Source organism: Camelus bactrianus, chromosome 32, assembly GCF_048773025.1.
Source record: "Camelus bactrianus isolate YW-2024 breed Bactrian camel chromosome 32, ASM4877302v1, whole genome shotgun sequence".
Lineage (NCBI taxonomy): Eukaryota > Metazoa > Chordata > Mammalia > Artiodactyla > Camelidae > Camelus > Camelus bactrianus.
Genome location: NC_133570.1, coordinates 8,896,612 through 8,915,256, shown reverse-complemented (window position 1 = coordinate 8,915,256; position 18,645 = coordinate 8,896,612). Strand labels below are relative to the sequence as shown.

General features: G+C 44.9%; 1 protein-coding gene across 4 annotated transcripts; it reads right to left on the bottom strand.

The window, feature by feature from the left end:
• Window positions 1-889: 889 nt before the first annotated feature.
• On the bottom strand, window positions 890-17,882 carry OASL (2'-5'-oligoadenylate synthetase like). 4 transcript variants are annotated; one of them, XM_010969606.3, is made up of 6 exons: window positions 17,442-17,876; window positions 12,798-12,933; window positions 11,637-11,812; window positions 5,822-6,063; window positions 3,511-3,655; window positions 890-1,909 (listed from the first exon to the last, which is right to left on the bottom strand). In XM_010969606.3, the coding sequence occupies exons 1-6, from the start codon at window positions 17,637-17,639 to the stop codon at window positions 1,409-1,411; spliced, it is 1,398 nt and encodes a 465-aa protein (XP_010967908.1). In that variant the 5' UTR covers window positions 17,640-17,876; the 3' UTR covers window positions 890-1,408. The 4 variants fall into 4 exon arrangements, 3 of the variants coding, with proteins under 3 accessions (XP_010967908.1, XP_010967907.1, XP_074212752.1); XM_010969605.3 differs by having other exon boundaries at window positions 12,798-13,083; window positions 17,442-17,875; XR_012503712.1 differs by lacking the exon at window positions 5,822-6,063 and having other exon boundaries at window positions 1,771-1,909; window positions 12,798-13,083; window positions 17,442-17,882.
• Between the last annotated feature and the right edge of the window lie 763 nt (window positions 17,883-18,645).

Genomic DNA, 18,645 nt, shown 5'->3' with positions numbered 1-18,645 from the left:
TTAATGTTTGAGAGGCACTCTCCTAGGTGATTCTGATGCACGGTTTGGTTTGGGAAACATTCTGCGATTTTCTAACATCAAGACTTCACTCTGCCTGCACACGGGAAACATCTGGGAAACTTTTAAATACTGACTCCTAAGATCCACCCAAGACCAACACATTAGAATCTGCAAAATTAAGATACTCCACTGTGAAAGATGAACGAAATCACTTTTGTCTTCGTAATGCTTTTCTTTTTATCTTATATTTGAAGTTGTGTAAAAATCATTTTTAAAATAAACTCTCTGGCTTCAGCTTTTCTATTATGAAAGAGAGGAAGGCGACTTGTTCATCATTTTATGAAACAAGAATCGGCCCACTGTCTAGAACGTGGGCTATACTGGGTGTTATGAGGGATACAAAGATGTGGGCTACCCTGTCTACCCCAAGGAAAAGTGGCACTCTTTCTGCCCCGGAAGGCAAAAAGAGGTGGGAAACAGATTATTATTGATAAAGTGCCCAAAGACTATTGAGAACCAATTATGAAGTATCTTTTTTTTTTAACCCTTATGGTGAGTAGTCCATTAGAAAACAGGGCAAAAGGGGAAGGGAAAAAAGGAAATTTTTATGGGTTGATTGGAGTAAACCTAATCACATGATGTCCTTTGACAATAAAGATGCTATTACTTTCCTTAAGTCCTTGGAGCATTAGGTACTGTTTGTGTGTGTGTTTTAGGAATTGAGCAGATTTTTAACACTGCGTCATCCTCGCTCTCCCAGACTTTGCATGTCTTCATCTCAGTTTCCCCACGGTCTTCACCTTCCAGAGTTGAGAGGCTCAAGCTGACTAAACATTAACCCCCTAGGACAGCCTTAGCACCTATGGAAAGAAATGAAGACCACCCAGAAGAGAATGAACAAAGGTTATTTATTTCCAAGTTGCAGTAGCAAGGGAGTCAGCCACCATCACTTGTGTTTGGCAAAGACTCCAACACAGTCAGGGCAATGGGGAAGCTTCATACTGGGGAAAAGGGAAGGCTTCAGGTATATCCTAATTGTGGTTGTTTGCATGGGGAAGCTGGAGGCGGGCTAACTAGAAGCAGGGCATCCTATATGATTGGTTAGGGAGCTTGTTTGGCTTTCTTTGGTTGGTCCTAAGTTGGAAGGGGGGAAATAGGGAAGCTGGCAGTTATTGACCAAATCCTGATGGTTTGGGGTTGACTGATGCAGAGGTTGTGGTTTGGCTTTCGGGCTGGTGGCTGCTGAGGTGGTGGGTCAGAATTCTATTGTCAAGTGCAGTCTTGCCATTGTCAGTTTGTGCATCTAGTCTCTCATATGCCTCCTCATTTGTTCACTGGCGAGGTAAGGGGAAGCTGGTGGGACCTGGATCAAATGGCAGAAATGCACAGAGACGTCTCCTAGAGGACACTATCTGGGTAGAAATTGAGCCTCCCCAGCTTTCTTCTTGGAGAGGATAAGGGTGTCACTGTCTTGGAACCCACAGATCCCCAACCTCCACCAATCTTGCAGGACTTGGCCTTGGAACTCCAGCTGTTGCTCCTCTCTGAACAGCTCCTCCTTCTCTTCAATCTGCTGCTTCAGATCCAGGATGAGGCTGTTGGGGTCAACAGCATAGGAGTGGCTCCAACCACTGGGATTCTTCACAAAGAGCTGGATCTCAGGAGGAACGGTCTCCAGCAGACAGATGCGGGTGTTGGAGAAGATCCCATAACTGGCCAAGTAGTCGCGGCTCCTGAGAAGCTGCCGCTCCCCGCTGGGCTCCTGGAAGGACAGACGCAGTACAGCCGAGGAGCCCAGTGTCTCCTGGATCTCCTCTTTAATCTCCTTTATGAGCTTGTAAGGGTTCACCGTGAGAGTTAAATCAGGGTAACCACACTGCTCCACTGTCACTTGGATGTCTCGTGCGCTCTGGAAGGGAGAGGAGAGAGATGGGTTAAGTCCGCATCCCTGTCTGAGTGCAAAAGTTCCCTTCACCTGTCCTCATCTTTGCAACAACAGCAGCACATATTTAGAGGGTGCCAACCCCTTTCCAGGCTCTGGGCTGGGCACCATTCATAGTCTTCTTAACACATTTTGTTCTCGCGGTGGCCCTATGAGGTTGGTTCTATTATTAGCCCATTTTACAGATGAAGAAACCGTGGTTGAGCAGGGTTAAGTTATTTACTGACCATTACAAAAGGAGCAAGGAGCAGAGCAGGTATTTGAACTGAGGTCAGTCAGACTCCAAAGTCTGTTCATCACCACCTGAGGCCACACTCAAGGGCCCAAGAGCCCCAGGTGGCTGGAGAACACCATCTGGAAGGTGCTGGGGGAGGGGGATGGTAGGCAGACCCCTAGCTAATCCGTTCAAGCTGATCCTTTTTTCTTTCAAGAAGGAAGAGGCCTAGCATTGCCAACTCTTCTGATTTTTCAAGATGAAAATCTATGCATGAGGGTTTTTATATTCAGGAAAAATCCAGAGGGATATACTTTTTAGCCCATCTGTGGGCCTCCTCTGGCTGGTACGGCCCCAGTTTGTAATGTCTGTGCCTGATCCTCTGAGTCTGCTTATGCCTTCTGCTCCAAGTAGCTTAGTCTTTTGCACACTCCTCCAGTCCTTTGCCCTGACCCTCTACCTGGATGGAGTACCCTTCATTCTGAGTCTACATCCCTCCCTGGCTTTTGGGGCCCACCTCAAGCCCTCACTTCAAGGAATCTTCCTTGGTGACTTCTGGTGACATTTGTTTTCTGATTCCACAGCCCCACAAAGATCTGGATGTGAATCCTGGCTCTGCTGCTTCTTAGCAGTGTGACCTTGGTTAATCACCTTAATTTCTCTGAGCCTCAGTTTCTTCATCTGTAAAGTGGGGATAATAATGTTAAAGATAATGATAATAATAGTACTTGATCTTTCTATTTTGCAGAACTATTGCTGGACAAGTGCTCTGCAAATTGTAAAAGCACAATGTGATGAAAATACATTATTACGATCTTTACCTATACCATAGGTTTGGCATCATATTATAATATTATAATGGCATTTTTTCTTTTCTGAGTGTCTTCTCTGGTGATTCTGATTAGCAGTTTTGTGCAAGTTTGTGTCATGGACTTGTTTCCTGACAAAATCTGGTGAGTTTCTTCAAGCAGGGGCCAGGCCTTATTTCTGTACCAGTGTTGCCCCGTTGGCCACCTCCCATCAGCCCAGTGCTGGCACGGAACAGCTGATTGAATTGACTTGTGTGGGCTCAACTTATGCAAAGAATGATTGACAGCAAAGAATCCCAGTGATTCTTTGGAAGGTTACAGAAAGAAGAAAGAACAGGGAAACAAGAATTTGAAGATAAGGAATCTGAGGCTCAGAGAGTTGAATAATTTCCCCAAGTTCACAGAGCTGGTGGGTGGTGCAGCCAGGCCTCAAACTGACACTCACGCCCTATTGGCTCCACTGACACCAAAGTAAATAAGTAAATACTATGTGGTGTTCTCATTCTGAGCTTCAAGCCCCTGGCAGCCCAGAGAAGAACCATTACCTTCACGTTCCAGCTGCAGACTTGGTGCTTGTTGTTATAGCAACAGTTTTGTTTCAGGCACTGTCTGGCCCTCTGAGAGACTGTTTCCCATTTGTAGCCTCTCGCCACATTGTGGGTGGGGTCAGCCGGATCCAGGATGATGGGCCTGCAATGCAGAGAGAGGGTGTGCAGGCTCGCTCTAGTTTGGGGGCCTGTAAGCCAGGAAGAAGCCTCCTTGGCAATCATCTACTCCAGCCTCTGTGCTTCTGCTATGTCCAGAACCCAGAGCAGCCAGTCCAGGAGGGCCCCCAAAACATCACCAGAGAGTAACAGAACAGGGAGGATTCTATTTCCAAGAATTTCTCTTGGAGAGCGTACTGTAGGTGCTTGCAAAGAATTTTTGAGTTGTAGACCCTACTCAGGCAGGTGGACCTCTTAAGTTCAGAGCTTTTGTTTTGCTGGGCAGGCTACATAAGTGAGCTGAGGCTAGGGCTGCTGAACTGCTCTGGATGATAGTAACACCACCAGTGCCATTTACTGGGGGCTATTGAGGCACTGGGCCAAACTCTGAATGAACCTATTCTAATTCCTACAACAAGTCTGTAAGGAAGGAGCTATGGTGATGATGATGATGATGGTTTCCCCCATTGTACAGATGAGGAAACTGAGGCACAAACCTCCTTAGGTTCTCCCAACCTGAAGATGGGACTTGTACCCATCTCTCCTGCCTCAACAGACGACAGGTTGGGCTGCCTCTAAGCATCTCTCCTCTAGGTAAATGAATAAATATTTTAAAGAATGTTGGATTGAAGGGGGTCTAATAGCCTACTTGGGCTGCTCAGGGTGACCACATGTGTAGGATGTCAAACCCATGATCAAGACCTGGCCCTTGTACTCTGGGAGCTTTTGACTCAGGTGCTCATTGCTACCTTATCTATGTGACAGAATGTGATAGAAGGTTATTGCTGTGAACTGGACACTTTAGGCTCCATGCTCTCGACTCCCAACATTCCTGGCTTCCTGAAATGGTCCTGCCTAAAGGAGTCAGGGAGCAGTGCCAGGCTGTCCTATGGGGTAGGGTCACCTGACTCAAAGTGACCCACCAGGTGACCTGATGTGCAGGGACAGTGCCCAGTGAACAGACTGGTTCCCTCTGGAATTTGGACCAGCGATGATGGGAGTCAACCTCATCAACTAAGAGTAAGAGGGGAGCAGGGCAGGTGTGGAGAGAGAGGCAGAGGCAGCGAGAGGAAAGGGACCATGTGGCAAAAAGAGAGAGAGGGAGTCTATGCGTTTGCTCAGGCCCCAGTGGTTTTCCAAGGTCAATTTTCTGAGCATCCCTACAATAAGGCTTTTTAGAAGAAGACCTGATTTTTCTTCCTTGTAAAAAACAGTCACATAACGGAACAGTAAACACTCTTGTGATACTGCTTGCTTCTAATATAAAGAGTTGTCTCAAGCTAGGTTCCCCCAGAAGCAGATCCCAGGATAAGAATTTGAGTGCAGGTCATTTATTTGGAAGGAGATGCCAGGAAGCACCAGTGAGGGACTGGCAAAGTGAGACAGGGAAGGGAAGGGAAGGATGACAACACAAGGCATGTATCAAGGTGATTACCACTGTGAGCAACTGGGGTTTAGTCCCACTGGGTGGACTCTGGGAACCAGTACAGAATATGTGACCCAGAGAGAGTCTTTCCATCTGAGATGGGAGGGAGCTGGGGTGTTTACATGCCAACTTCCACCAGTCACTGGGGGAACTTGAAAAACCACAGACAAAGGGACGAAGGTGCTGACAGTTGGGAGGTTGAACCAGTCTTCCCTGAAATGGTAAAGGCCCAGGGAGTATGAGTGGGCACTGGTAGCATGTGCTATAATATTGAACATTTATCGGGCATCTCCCATAGTCTGGATACCGTAGGCCCTTTACATATATTTCCTCTAGCTCTCCCAACAGTAACTGATGCCAGTCACTCCTGTCTTGCAGGTGAGGAATGGAGGCTCACAGAGATGAGAAAATGGCAGAGCTGGGATTACACTTGAGTCTCCACGATTCTTCCCACTTTCCCACACTGTCACTAAAAAGCACTGAAATTATCTGAGGGCAAGAGGGCTGAAGCAAGGTGGAGTGGTGGCTTCAGGAACAAGGAAAAGGCTTATAGCCCCTAAGGCCCTGGTAATTTTGAAAGGCAGCCAACTTGAGTTGTCATCCTTGTCGGGGTGAGATTTCAGCTTTCCTACTGAATAAAGCCCACCCATAAAACCTGATGCCACCTTTCCTTCAACTCTCTTTCTTTCCTCTTTGAGGTGTGGTTGGCATGTGGTGATCTAGTACCTCTCATTTTTGAGCTCTTTTCTGACAAAGTCCTCGATGATCGTGTTCTGGAATGTGTAGTACTTGGTCCAGAAGATACAGAGGGACTGATACTTTGTGAGCAGGCTCATCACAGTGACCAGGCCTCTGTCCAGATCGAAATTCTCATTTTCCTGAGTACCCACTTCCCAGGCATAGATGGTCAGTAGCTCGAGGGCATAGAGAGGCGGCAGGTTGGCCCTGGGGCACAGAGCTTTCACGTACTGTTGAAAGACATGGAAAGAGAAGAGACCCCAAGATTCCTTGTAAAGATGACATTGAACCAGAAACTGGAAAATCCAAATTCTTGTCCCAGCTCTGCTACCTACTTGGCCAAGTGACCTTCCCTCTCTGGCTCTAAATGGGTTTCTCTACTTTAGAATTTAAGTAACTGGGTTAGTCTAGTTGGTTTCAGACTGTGACAGATGTTACTCCTGGAATGGAGTGATGAAGAGGTGTCCCAAAGAGCGAGCAGGTTGGGGTCTGCCATCAGCACCCCAGACTAAGCAGCTCCATTTAAATTTATTTGGGCTTCTGAAAGGTTTCCTTTAAGGAAAAGTCTTCTTAGCCAAAAAAACAAAAAATAGTGTGTGTGTTGGGGGATTACAGGACTAGGTAGTAGCTGAGAATCTATGGTGAGCATCAGGGTTGCCTCTCTAACAGGTGTTTCTTCCTTCTCCATTGTATAGTAGTCTTGCTGTTTGAATGGGATTGACCTGCCCCTCATCTCCAGGGCTGGCCTTAACTGGACAGGATCATCAGTATAAACCTATTCCCCTTGCCAAGTGATTGGTTCAAGAGAAGCCTTGTGATCTAAGTTGGCTCAATTTGAGTCAAGCTTAATTCTTTTGTTCAGTGGTCGAAGGAAGAAAAGTCCCCTCTTGTATGTGGATGTGAGGGCAGGAACAGATGTGGTCATTTTGCCACCATGAGGGAAACCAGCCTGAGCACCAAGGTGATGTAAGAATTGAGAGAAGCTGAAAGTACCATAAACAGAGCTGGAGTCTTCACCAAACAGCATCTGAAGTCCCCTTTTCACTGTTGTGGGTTTTCACACATGAGCTGATAATTCTCTCTGTTATGCCAGTATGAGTTGGTTTTTCTGTTTTCTTTTTTCTTTTTTTTTTGGTGTGTGTTAATTGCAGAATAAAGCATCTTAACTGATATCAGTCACTTCCTGCCTAGAAACCACTCTAACATTGAGCTAGGAAGTGAAAATTTCTGTCAAACTTCCAGCTATTTGGTTTGTGGAAGCAAAACTGACATCTTGTCCACTGGCCATTACAAATAAGTATTGTATCATACCCCACAGTCAAATGGACAAAACCCCACTTTGACCTTGAAACAAAAAGAACAGGGTCATCTTGTCTAGTTCTAGCCCCCCAAATAAATGAAACCTCACGCCTTGCCTGTAAGTTATTGACTCACTAACAAAAACAACTTTATCTTTGACTTTAAAAATCTTTTAAATGAAATTCAAATGTATTTATTAATTAATTTGTTTTTGTAACATTTTGTGAGTTCACACCTAACAAAGCTGTAAATCTTCACTAATAAAATAATTTTTTAAAAGAATTTAAACTCATGACAATACAATTCAAATACTGGTGAGGTTTTACTAGTGAGATTCTTAAAACTTAGATGATAAAGAAAATGCAGAATGCCTATAATCATAAGATATAAGCCTTAGGAAAAATGAGCCACTCATTCCTTCTAGGATCTTAAATAGACTATTTAATGGTCCATTAAGAAGAAAAGAAGAAAGGATTTCTGTTCCCTTCCAGTGCTGATGTTTAGTAATGCTCTGATTTCTTCGTATTTTGGATTTCTCTGACTCTTGTGAAGTTGCAGTGTGTCATGACCTTTCTAGATATAAGCATGTGAGAAAAATCACTATTTTCCCCAGCATCAACAGAGACGCTCTAAACCTAATAATCTTGGTGATCATTTTTTCCTTAAACACCTATTGAATTTTTTTAATTGAATCAAGACTTTCCTTCTGCAGCCTGATTCCCTGGCAACTTCTCTGATTTAATATATGATTTTTATCTTAGTTTCTTTTTGCAGTTGGAGGTCCCACTGAGATGGTTTCAGAGGACTTATTTCCAAAGCTGAGGAAACCACATTGCCTGAGAAATGCACCCACCCCATGGGCTGTTTAGATTCAAACATGCCGCACCTTTTCAATTTGGAGGGTGACAACCACAGCTTTTACTCTTCTGACTTGGTCTACTCCCTCCCCACCTCTGCTCTGGTTTTCTTTCTGATTCTAGATGAAATCTGATTCTTGGTCAAGTCTGATTCTGGTTCTTGTACTTAATTGTGTTGGGCCACTTATGTCCCTGTTGGTGACTACAACCTGGGAGTCTGGTTTGATGGTTTGACCATCTGGTGGCCTCTGCTGGGAGACAGATGGTAGGAATTGACTCTCTGCTGGGAAGACAGTTACTATCATGGGAATCAAGATGGGGGTTATCCACAGAAGGGAGAGAGTTTTGACTCCAGCATAGCAGTGGGGGACACTGGGGAGGGGAGGGAAGATGACCGCAGTGCTCTGTTTCTTGATCTGGGTAGAGTGATTAGACATCTAACGCCTTTATTCATTCGATTGTACTTGTATTTTTTTTTTTTTTTAATCAATCTCTGCTGGGTGGCAGTTGATGAGAATTTGTATTTTTGTGTTTCTCTCTCTCTCTTTTGGTCTGTTTGTCTTGAGAATTCAGATATCTCCTGAGAGCTCCATTATTGTTGTCTTTCATGCCATTACGAATTTAAATCACTCAAAAATTGGTGTGTGTGTGTGTCTGTGTGTGTGTGTTCACGACTCCTGAAAAACAACCCTATAAAATTAGGAGCTGATGGACTATTAGATATTATGCTGTGTTTATTTTGGACCCATAATTAAAGTAGTAAAACTAAAGCTGTCAGTTCCTTTTGTCTTTGTGTACATAAGTGAAAAAAGCTTTTCACAAAAGAGTGGTCTCATTATGATATAATATATCTGCAGAAACACCTCTTCCTCACAACTCCACTATAGGAAATTAATGGAGTGTAATAAATTTGTAGATAAGGATTCATATGGTCGCCAAAGGGGACTTTTGAATTTACCAGAATCTTTTAGTTCAGAAGTAGGTGACTTGGGGTGGGGAGAGTCTATAGCTCATTGGTAGAGTGTGTGCCTAGCATGCTCAAACCTGAGTTCAATCCCCAGTACCTCCATTAAAATCAGTAAACAAAAACCTAATTACCTCTCCCTGCAAAGAAAAATCATAAACACAAAACCAAAAAACAAAAACAAGTCTATAAAATTAATTTTAGAAAAGGGAGATGAATTCATAAAAACAGATTGCTTAACAAAATGAGAATTACCCAGGTTAATGCTCTATTTTTAATGGCTATAGGAGAAGAGGAAAAAAACCTTTGTTTCTGCTGAATCTCCTACCATCAATACACAGCTATCCATGTACAAGCTAAGATACATTCTTCAAATGATAGATCATTCTACCTGACACCTCAGAATTTGAAAATCCCCATACAAATTCCTAGTATAGATCATGAAGTAACAAATCCTCAGGAAAACAAATATAATTATTCTGTAAAATAATAGCATATCTAAGTTGGTTTTGCTTACAAAACTATTTAGAATGATGGTTGAATATTCACAAAGTGTCTTTATATTAAGATCCTTTTCAGGACTATGTAGTGTTTACCTACGTTCAGAAAAATTTGTCCTCCTTCCTACTAGGATACGATTAGATAAATCAATACATCAAGTTTATAAGTAAATTTGTATCCATGTCAGAAATCTCAATTAGGTATTGCTAATCTCACGATTAAGAATCAGACACCAAAGGACAAATAGTGCATGACTCCACCTATAAGAGGTGCCTAGAGTAGCCAAATTCATAGAGACAGAAAATATAACAGACATCATGGCCAGGGGGAGGATAGAAAGAGGAGTTTCTGTTTGGGATGATAAAAAAAAAATTCTGGAAATAGATAGTGGTGATATTTATACAACATTGTGAATACAATTAATGCCACTAAATTGTACACTTAAAATGACAAAACAAATTAACAAAAAAAACAAAGTCTCATGTTGTTCCCAGAATGGCATTAAATTAACTACTTCAAAAGATAGAAAATAAACATCAGTTTGTTGGTAAATAAAAAACAAACCAAAAACCAAACCCAAAAAACAAAAAAATCAAGGACAACTCTTCTGATGTGGAAATGATGCTTATAAAGTCTCTCTTGGAAACTGTTACTGTTGCAAAGCTTTTGAAAGCCCAGCACTACAGACAGTCAAAAGAACACTTTTTTTGGTAGGTCACAAGCATGAATAAACTTGGGCATTTCTGAAATCAGTGATACCCGCTTACAGGTAAGATTTGGCGGATAGAACCCAGAGATGCTAACTTACATGTTCCTTGGACCCTGACCCTAGCAGATGAATTGGTAAGAACCATAAAATACTTTTGAACCATGAAGGTAAATGACAACTCCCAGGACATTATGAAGTCTGCAGCCAAAAATGAACTAGTAACCTTTTTAACATCAGAGGACTCTAGTTTTGTTTAACATGCATAATATAAACTCTTTGTGTCCTTGTGTATTGATTAACACACCTTGTAACACTTAGCTAAATAAAACTCATATAAAAGAAAATGTCAAATTAATAATACTGAATCAAAAAACTGTTTCACAAAACCATATGTAGTCAAATTCTTGTCTTAGAAGCAAAGACTTGAACAAAGGAAGAGCTATAGAAGTAAAACTGGTGTGTTGTTCTGTGGACATTAGCATAAATGTGCATATTATATGTATCCTTAGTCACACAAACAAGCAAAGCACCCAGATCATTTTGTTGAGTTCTAGTTTTCCAAATCCAGCAGAACCTAGGGTTGTTTGCTGTTATGTGCCTGACCAAAGAAACCAATTTCATTCTTGGCTTCGGTGATGCTAATTTCTGAAGATACATCACAACCTTGGTTGAGGTGATAATTATGTGAGAAAACTGCTGTTTTTCTACCATGGACATAGTAACTGTAAACTAACTTTGGTAATTTTCTGATTTTTATCTTTAAATACTTTTTTTTTCTTTTTTAACCAAGCCAGTCTTTCTAAAATCCAACTCATCATTTTTTAAAATAAGAAAGCATCTTTTTCTTTTCTTTTCTTTTCTTTTCTTTTCTTTTCTTTTCTTTTCTTTTCTTTTCTTTTTTTTTGTCTGTTTCTGAGTCTTCCTTTCACAAGTCCAGATGACTCTGTCCATCTGGGTATTTTGAAATACACTTGGCAGACACCATGCAGATCTCAAATGTAAAAATCTAAAAAGAAGCTGCTCTCTGAATGTGCTCACTCAGTAAGGGTCAGGAGACAGGATGCTACTCCAATCATTTGGAAGGGGGAATAGGTGCAGGATGGACTTAAATGAATCTTTCCTCTTGTTAGTCCTGACTCAGCTGAGATTAACATCCAGAGAACCCAGAGAAGCTAACGTTAGCCAGCACTGGACTGTAGCCGGACCATTACAAGGACTGTTTGTTGAAATACTGTACGTTCCTTATTTTTCTCCTTCCTTCTCTGTTTCTGTCTCCTCTCCCTCTTCTTATCCTCCTTCATTTCCATCTTCTTCCCATATTTCACTGAACATTCCAAACGACTAGCATTCTCTCCCACCCCACCTCCATCGCCCCTGGGTGCTGTTTGCTGAGATGGCAGACCTCACTCCTGCCTTTTCTTACCCTCCCTCCTCCATCTTCCCCTCCTGCCCTCATCCTAGTAGCCGCCTCACCTCCAGGTACCAGTGTTTTACCAGCCGCAGGAGGCTCTTTAGCTTCGCTGGCCGGTGTTTGATGAAGTTTTTCTGCAGCTCACTGAAGGATGGCGAGAAATTTCCAGGGACATTGCAGGCCTTAATCAGACTCACATAGACCTCTGGCGGGGGCTGAGGTTTGTGAAGATAAAGCTCTGAGGAGAGAGGAGGCAAAAGGGAGAGAGTAAGCGCTTAGGAAGCCCCAGGTTGATGAGTTAGCCGGTGGGGGAGAGCCTGCTAATTCACTGGAGTCTCTCTCCAGGGGAGCCTGGGACCACATAGCCTAAGACACTAAAGGTTTCCCTTCTCGATTGTCATTCTGGGGAGAATCAAAAGTGGGTTTTCTATTCGGCAGGCCACTCAAGGACTGTCCTCTTTTCTTGCTGTGCCCAACACCCTCAGTTTCCCTTAATGTTTGTTTTGGATCTCGCTCTCTCAGTGATTTGGAACCTCCATCATCACAGGGGAGAACCAGTTCCGGATAAGAGAGCTGGGCTGGGAGATAGCCCATGTGCTCAAAGGTGGGCAGGTGTCACTACCGCTAACGGCTCCCGCTCCCTCAGCCAACGGCTGTCGCGAAGCTGGTGGGCGGGACATTCCGACATCCCACGTGGGACACGGTCGGTTGAGCGGTGCTCCGTACTTTTACCGCAGTTCCCCAGGGTCACAAGCCCAGGGGCTGACCACGCTGACTTTTTCGGTGTGCACCTTGCAATGTTCCTTCCCTTCCGTCTCACTGCCTGACTCCGCTGACAGCGTTGGCTGGGCCTGCTTATCCTCAGACCCGGGTCTCAGGGTCGGCTTGCGGGAGAGCCCGCACCGTGCCCCGCCCCCTTGCCCGGGAACGGCTCTGGGAGCAGCCGGGGCTGCGCTTATTCCTTTCCCTCCCTGGGTCTCACCTCCTCTCCAAGCATATATTTATGTGCATGATTCTTTGATACCTCTGTTTCCCAAGTTGAGCCACGGGACAGCCACAGTTGGTCAGTCCCAGGCACCGCGGGGGGCACAGCGCCCAGCGCAGGACATGGGCTGAACGCGTGAATGCGGGTGTCTGCACGCGGCCATGACCGGGGCCTGAGGGAGCTGAGGGTCCTGCAGGGAGGGCGGGAATGTGAGTCGGGTGGGTTCCCCTCCGCTTACCCAGGGCCCCGAAGGCAGGCACAAGGGTGACGGTGATGGGCTCTCCAGTCTCCCTGGTCTGCACGGTGAAAGAGACAACTTCACAGGGGGCTCCCTGGACCAGCCTGAGGTCCTGGAGCTGGAGGGCCAGCAGGTCCTGGCAATACAGCAGCTTTTCATAAATCAGGTTCAGAATGCGCTGGTGGTGCTTGGCCTCCTCCTGGAAGCTGCGGAAACAGCTCAGGAACACCACCAGCTCCACCTCCGTGGTGTTCCCGAGCATGGTGCCATTCCCCAAGGAGCCCACCTGCGCAACAAAGAGTCCCATCACCCCAAGGCCTCTACCTGGACCAGGCAATCCCTGAGGCTCTCTACCCGGATGAATTATCCTGTTCAATGCCCACCACCGCCCTCAGGGATGGGTGGTTACTGCTAACATCCCCCTTCAAAGAGGAGAACACAAGAGATCTCTAGAGGACAAGCAGCTTGTCCAGGGTCACACAGGGGGTGGTCTGAACCCAAGTAGGCTGACTCCACAGCCTACATTTTCCTCTTTTGAGGGGGGCAGTAAGTAGGTTTATTTATTTTTTTTAAATTGAGGTACTGGGGATTGAACCTAGGACCAATCTACTACTGAGCTATACTCTCCCCTCCCCTGCTTTTAAAAAAGAAAATTGAATTGAAATCAGTCAGTTTACAATGTTGTGTTAATTTCTGGTGTACAGCATAATGATTCATTTATACATATATATTCCTTTTCATATTCTTTTTCATTATAGGCCATTACAAGGTATTGAATATAGTTCCCTGTGCTATACAGTAGGGCCTTGTTGTTCATCTATGTTTATATATAGTAGTTAGCATCTACAAGTCCTGAACTCCCAGTCTATCTCTTCCCACTCCCTTTCCCCTCTGGGAACCAAGAATTTGATCCTATGTCTTTGAGTCTGTCTCTGTTTTGTAAATACCTTCATCTTTTTCTTTTTCTTTTTTTTTAAGATTCCAAATATAAATGATATCATATGGTATTTTTCTTTCTGTTTCTGACTTACCACAGCCAGGTTTCTTATTCCTTACCCTGCTCTGCTTCTGAGACTTCACCTTATTTGAGGAGTGATCCCTTTCTGAGCGAACAGGCTTGTCTACTCCACAGAGTGGTTTGAGGATCCTGGGGTGTGGGAAGTGAGGGGTCTGAGCAATTTTATGAGCATTAAATAGCGGGGCACAGGATTGCCTGATGGATAACAGCCACGGGCTGGGGAATGGGGCAGCCCGATTTTGACCTTGCCTCTGGCACCTGTTTCTCAGCTGTGGGATCCTTCTGTAACGTGAAAGTCATGATGGAATGTGAGTCACCAGGTTATTGGGAGGATTAGATAAGATCGTGGTGCCCGGCCCTCAGAAAGTCAGCAATACATCTCTCTTCCTCCTCTTAATCTTGCTGACTTAGATCAGCTCTTCTGCTGCCTGGGATTCAACTTTCCCATCTGAACAGAAGAAGCCTGAGCTGGATGATTTTTTAAGGGGTCCTTTTCATGCTCTGAGATTCTAGACTTGCTCTCTGAACCTGTTTCCTCTAATATACAAAGCCCTCCAACTCTCTGTCCTTCTCTCTTTCTCACTCCAGGTCGGGAGGTGAAATTTTCCAGGGATACATCAGACCTCAGGTCGGCTTCCTCTGCTGGTGGGTGGAGTTGATCCTAACCCAGCTGTCAGCAGCTGAGCCCTCACTGTCTGGCACTACTGAAAGCCCTTTATACATCCGATACCTTTTAACCCTCATCCCCACTGATTGAGGTGAGGGAACTAGTATCATTATCCTTCTGGTACAGATAAGAAAAAGGGAGGAAGTTGGGGGTTAACCATCTTGCCATGGACTCATAGCCAGGACTCATAGCCACGGTCAGATAGAGGGTCAGAGCACACGGTGTGGTTCCTCTACCTCTTTCTTCCCTGTGACACAAGCTTACGTGCCAGACCCTGCTTCTGTGGAGGAGGAGTCTGCCATCTTTTTTTTCCCCTCTTAGTTTTCCATTTTCTTTCTCCAATTGCATCCAGACTCTTGGTTTCCACCCTATGTGAGAGGGCAGGGGATGGCACCCTGTGTGTGGATGAAGGGCACATCCCCCTTGAAGTCTGTTCCTAGGCTGCCCTCCTCACCTTTCCCTGTACTAAGATACAGGCAGAGAGAGAAAGGCATTCTAGCATAGGCTTCATGAGTTGCTTCAGTTAGAATCTAAACTATTTAAAGACAAGCACGCATTCATGTGGACCAGCACAGCTCACCAGATTTTCAGGGGGTGGGGGGAGGGTTTAGAGCCCAAATAAAATGTTAACTTCTCATTGACCATTGCTTTTTGGGTGTCTCTATTACCAATTGGTTTCAAGGATGAAGAAATGGCTGTGGTCTGCAGTCAGGATCTGAGGGCTGGGTAAATACCACTTCCTGCCTTCAAAACTCATATTGTTTGAGGTATCCTCTCATCCCCAGACATCCCCCACTCCAACCCCATTATTCTCAGGGTTTTCATGGGGGTGGTCTGGGAGGGTCTACATGAGTCACACTGATGCCCCAGGCCCAGAAGAAAGTTCGAACAAGAGCTTATATCGATGTTTTTGTTTTTGAGCGTTGACTAATCATGTAGCCTGCATCACCCCATTTACTTGATGAGAGACAGATGATGAAGGTGATGACAGCGTTACCCCAATTACAGATGAGAAGACTAAGGGTTTGAGAGAAAAGATGGTAAATCTAAGGTCACACAGCTGTAAGAGAAGATGCCAAGAGTCAAACCCACGTCTGATGTCAAAATGTATGGTTTCTCACTTAAATTGTATGGCTTCAGGATCCAGGTGCTAAGGATAAGAGTAAAGAAGTGATTCGGCCCTGAAGCTTCAAGGCGGAACTAGAGCATTGAGCTGGGAATCAGGAGTCCTAATGCGAGTCTTGCCTTTGTCCCCAGCTCGCTGTGTGAACTTGGGAAGTCGCTCACCCTCTCTGTGCCTCTGTCTCCTTAGTGCTTACATGCAGGATTGGACAAGATAGTCTGTCTCCAGGGCCTTTTGTGTTGGGAAACTGGAGCTGGTGACTGAATTAAGAATATGTTGGTGGGAGGGTATAGTGTGTGCTTAGCATGCACAAGGTCCTGGGGTCAACCCCCAGTGCCTTCATTAAAATAGAGAAACAATTAATCAGTAAAGAAACCTAATTACTGCATCCCCCCCCCCCCAAAAAGGGGGAAAAAACCCAAAAGAATATGTAGATTATGACCTGATGAATGAGGGAGCACAAGCCACCCACACAGTGTGGGCAGGTAGCTCCCTCAGCATCCAAACTCCCTCTGTGGGGAAATGAAACCTACCCAGTTGTTTGGATGGAAGGCACAGTTTCAATACACCCATACAAGGGAAGCAGTCGTAAGATTGATTACTTACAGATCCCAAAAGTCAGGGGACGCAAGTGAGCCAGGGAAAGAGCAGTCCTCTGTCCCAGCCAGAAATGAGCCACAGAGCAGGGTAGAAGCACCTGTTACTTATAAGGTGGTTGGGCTGGAGGTTACCAGCTTTTCACAAGCTTAACTCTTTTAAGTGGTTATTTTAAAAGGTGCCCCAGGAAAGTCAAAGCAGGAACTTGAGGGGGTATCCTAAACTCAAGCCCTTATCTAAGTGTCCAGATTCTGGGTATGAGTTGGGTCATCATACTGTAAAATGCTAGGAAAGCAAAATTATTTTCCTTAAAAGTTGTTTTTCTCATCTCACCTTTCTAATTGTTTGACCCTCTTGAATTATGATCCTAGCTAGGGGAGGTGACATGACGCAGCTGGAGGAAGGGCTTGGGGGAAAAAAATCTCCATGGAGGCAGCCTGGAGTGGAGTAAGATAGATCTTGGTTCAAATCCCAGCTTCACCACTAACTGTGTGACCTTGGGCAAGTTAACTTACCTCTCTGAGCTTTCAGTAAAGAAAAACTTTTCATTATCAAAAATTTTAAACATAGAAAAATAGAAAGCGAATACAATGAACCCTTATACCTCCAAACAGTCAGATTCAACAAGTCTAAATTTTTTGCTACACTTGTTTCAACGAAGCCACTTTAAAGTAAATACAGACACTAAGGAACTTAGTCCTTAAATACTTTAGCATTTGGGTCCAACAAAGAGAACATTTCCTCCCATAACCACAAAACTACTACACCTTAAAAAAAATTCCCTTATATATGTTATCTAATATTCAGGCCATATTGAAATTTCCCAGCTGTCCTCAAATTATATTTCACAGATGGTCCATTCACACTAAGATCCAATCAGAGACCTTGCATTGCATTTGGTTGTTACAAACCTTGTCTTCACTGAGTTTCCATTTTGCTCATCTGTAAAATGGGGAAAGAGTAATACATACCCCACAGGGTACGCAAATTAGAGATAATACATGTTAAGGGGCTAAGCTAGTGCATCCAAGAAAGTGAACTATTATCATTGGCTTCCTTACTGGACTCATTCTGCTCAAGGCAGCAGTGCATTGAGGTGCCGGCAGCTAGGTGGAAGGTCTTGAGATGTCAGTGGCATGGGCTAGGGATAATGAGGCAAGAGGTCTGCCAGCATCCTCAGGGACGTGGACCCTCATGCTCAGTTCTGTGTGGCCCAGGGATGGAGGGCAGCAGTCTCACCTTGATCACCTTCTGCACCCACACCTCCTTGTCCAGTCTGCTCTTCCTCTGGAAGCACTTCTTTCTCAGGGAATACTCCACAGTCCTCACAACCTCCAGCACCTCCTCTTTCCACTCCCGACTGGGGTGCAGGCACTGCTGCACGAAGGTAGTCAGCTTGTAAGCAGGGGTGTCAAACAGCTCCTGTGGCAGTGCCATCTCTGTCCTGAGGGTACCAGTGTTGGAGATATATAGCCACACACCTACGCAGCTCGTGGCACACACCCTCTTCTTTAAGGGGGCTCCTCTTCAGCTGACCTCCGGCACCCTGTGGAATAAAGGACCAGAGTGCAGAGGACACCAGGGCGTCTGGCTGACCTGGGGCGCCTCTTTTTGGAGACCGTCCACTGCAGCAGGGGCACTGAAGGACACTGAGTTTAGCCTGGAAGGTCTGGGGCCACCTTAACAGGAGTGGCTTTCGCTCAGCCTTTCCACTGAAGGTTTCATTTCTAAAGTTTTAGTTTCCTTTTTATGATTTGGAAACTGAAACTGGCTTGAGTTTGGCCCCGAAAGAGGCAACTTCCCTAGCAGATGGGAGCTGGATGGTATCCGCAATCCAATCGCCCCACCTTGTCATACGATACAGGTCCCAAAGAGGAAGGACTTGCTCAAGGCTGGGCTGAACAGTGGGAATTCTAGGGTCACACAAAACGAACTCTGAATTCCAGTCTGCCTTTTACCAGACTCTTAAATTCTTTGATCCTTACATAATTAATCCTTAAAATAGGCTTAATAATAATAATCCTTATCCCAAGGATGTTGTGCAGATTATGCATGAGAACAGTTAGCAGAGAAAGTATTAAGTAAGTGCAAGTATTATTATTCAGTCAATAAACATCTATTGAGTGCCTCCTGGGTGCCAGACATGATGCTAAGAAGACAAAAGAAGACGTGGTTCCTATCCCAAAGGGCTCCCAGAGCAGCCAAGAGACTCTGAGAATCCAGTGTCACCAGTGCTAGGTAGAAAAAAAGGCACAGAAACCTGATGGAAATTCAGGCAGAAGAGTTTCCTTTGGGTCACCTGTGGTGTTAGTGGACACCTGCTTAAGATGAGTCTTAAAAGACTGGGAATGCAGCCAGGAGGCAGAGGGCACAGCAGAGGATAAGGCTGAGAAGGGTGTGGCCCAGGACTCAGCTGTCAGATCTGTCTTGGGGGAGGGGAAGG

Excerpts from the sequence above, each read along its gene's own strand:
- OASL (XM_010969605.3), bottom strand. The coding sequence starts at position 17,639 with ATGGCACTGCCACAGGAGCTGTTTGACACCCCTGCTTACAAGCTGACT. Across the intron at positions 13,084-17,441 it reads GGGTGCAGAAGGTGATCAAG|GTGGGCTCCTTGGGGAATGG; the intron begins GTGAGACTGCTG and ends TTTGTTGCGCAG. Across the intron at positions 1,910-3,510 it reads TCTGCAGCTGGAACGTGAAG|AGCGCACGAGACATCCAAGT; the intron begins GTAATGGTTCTT and ends TCTCCCTTCCAG.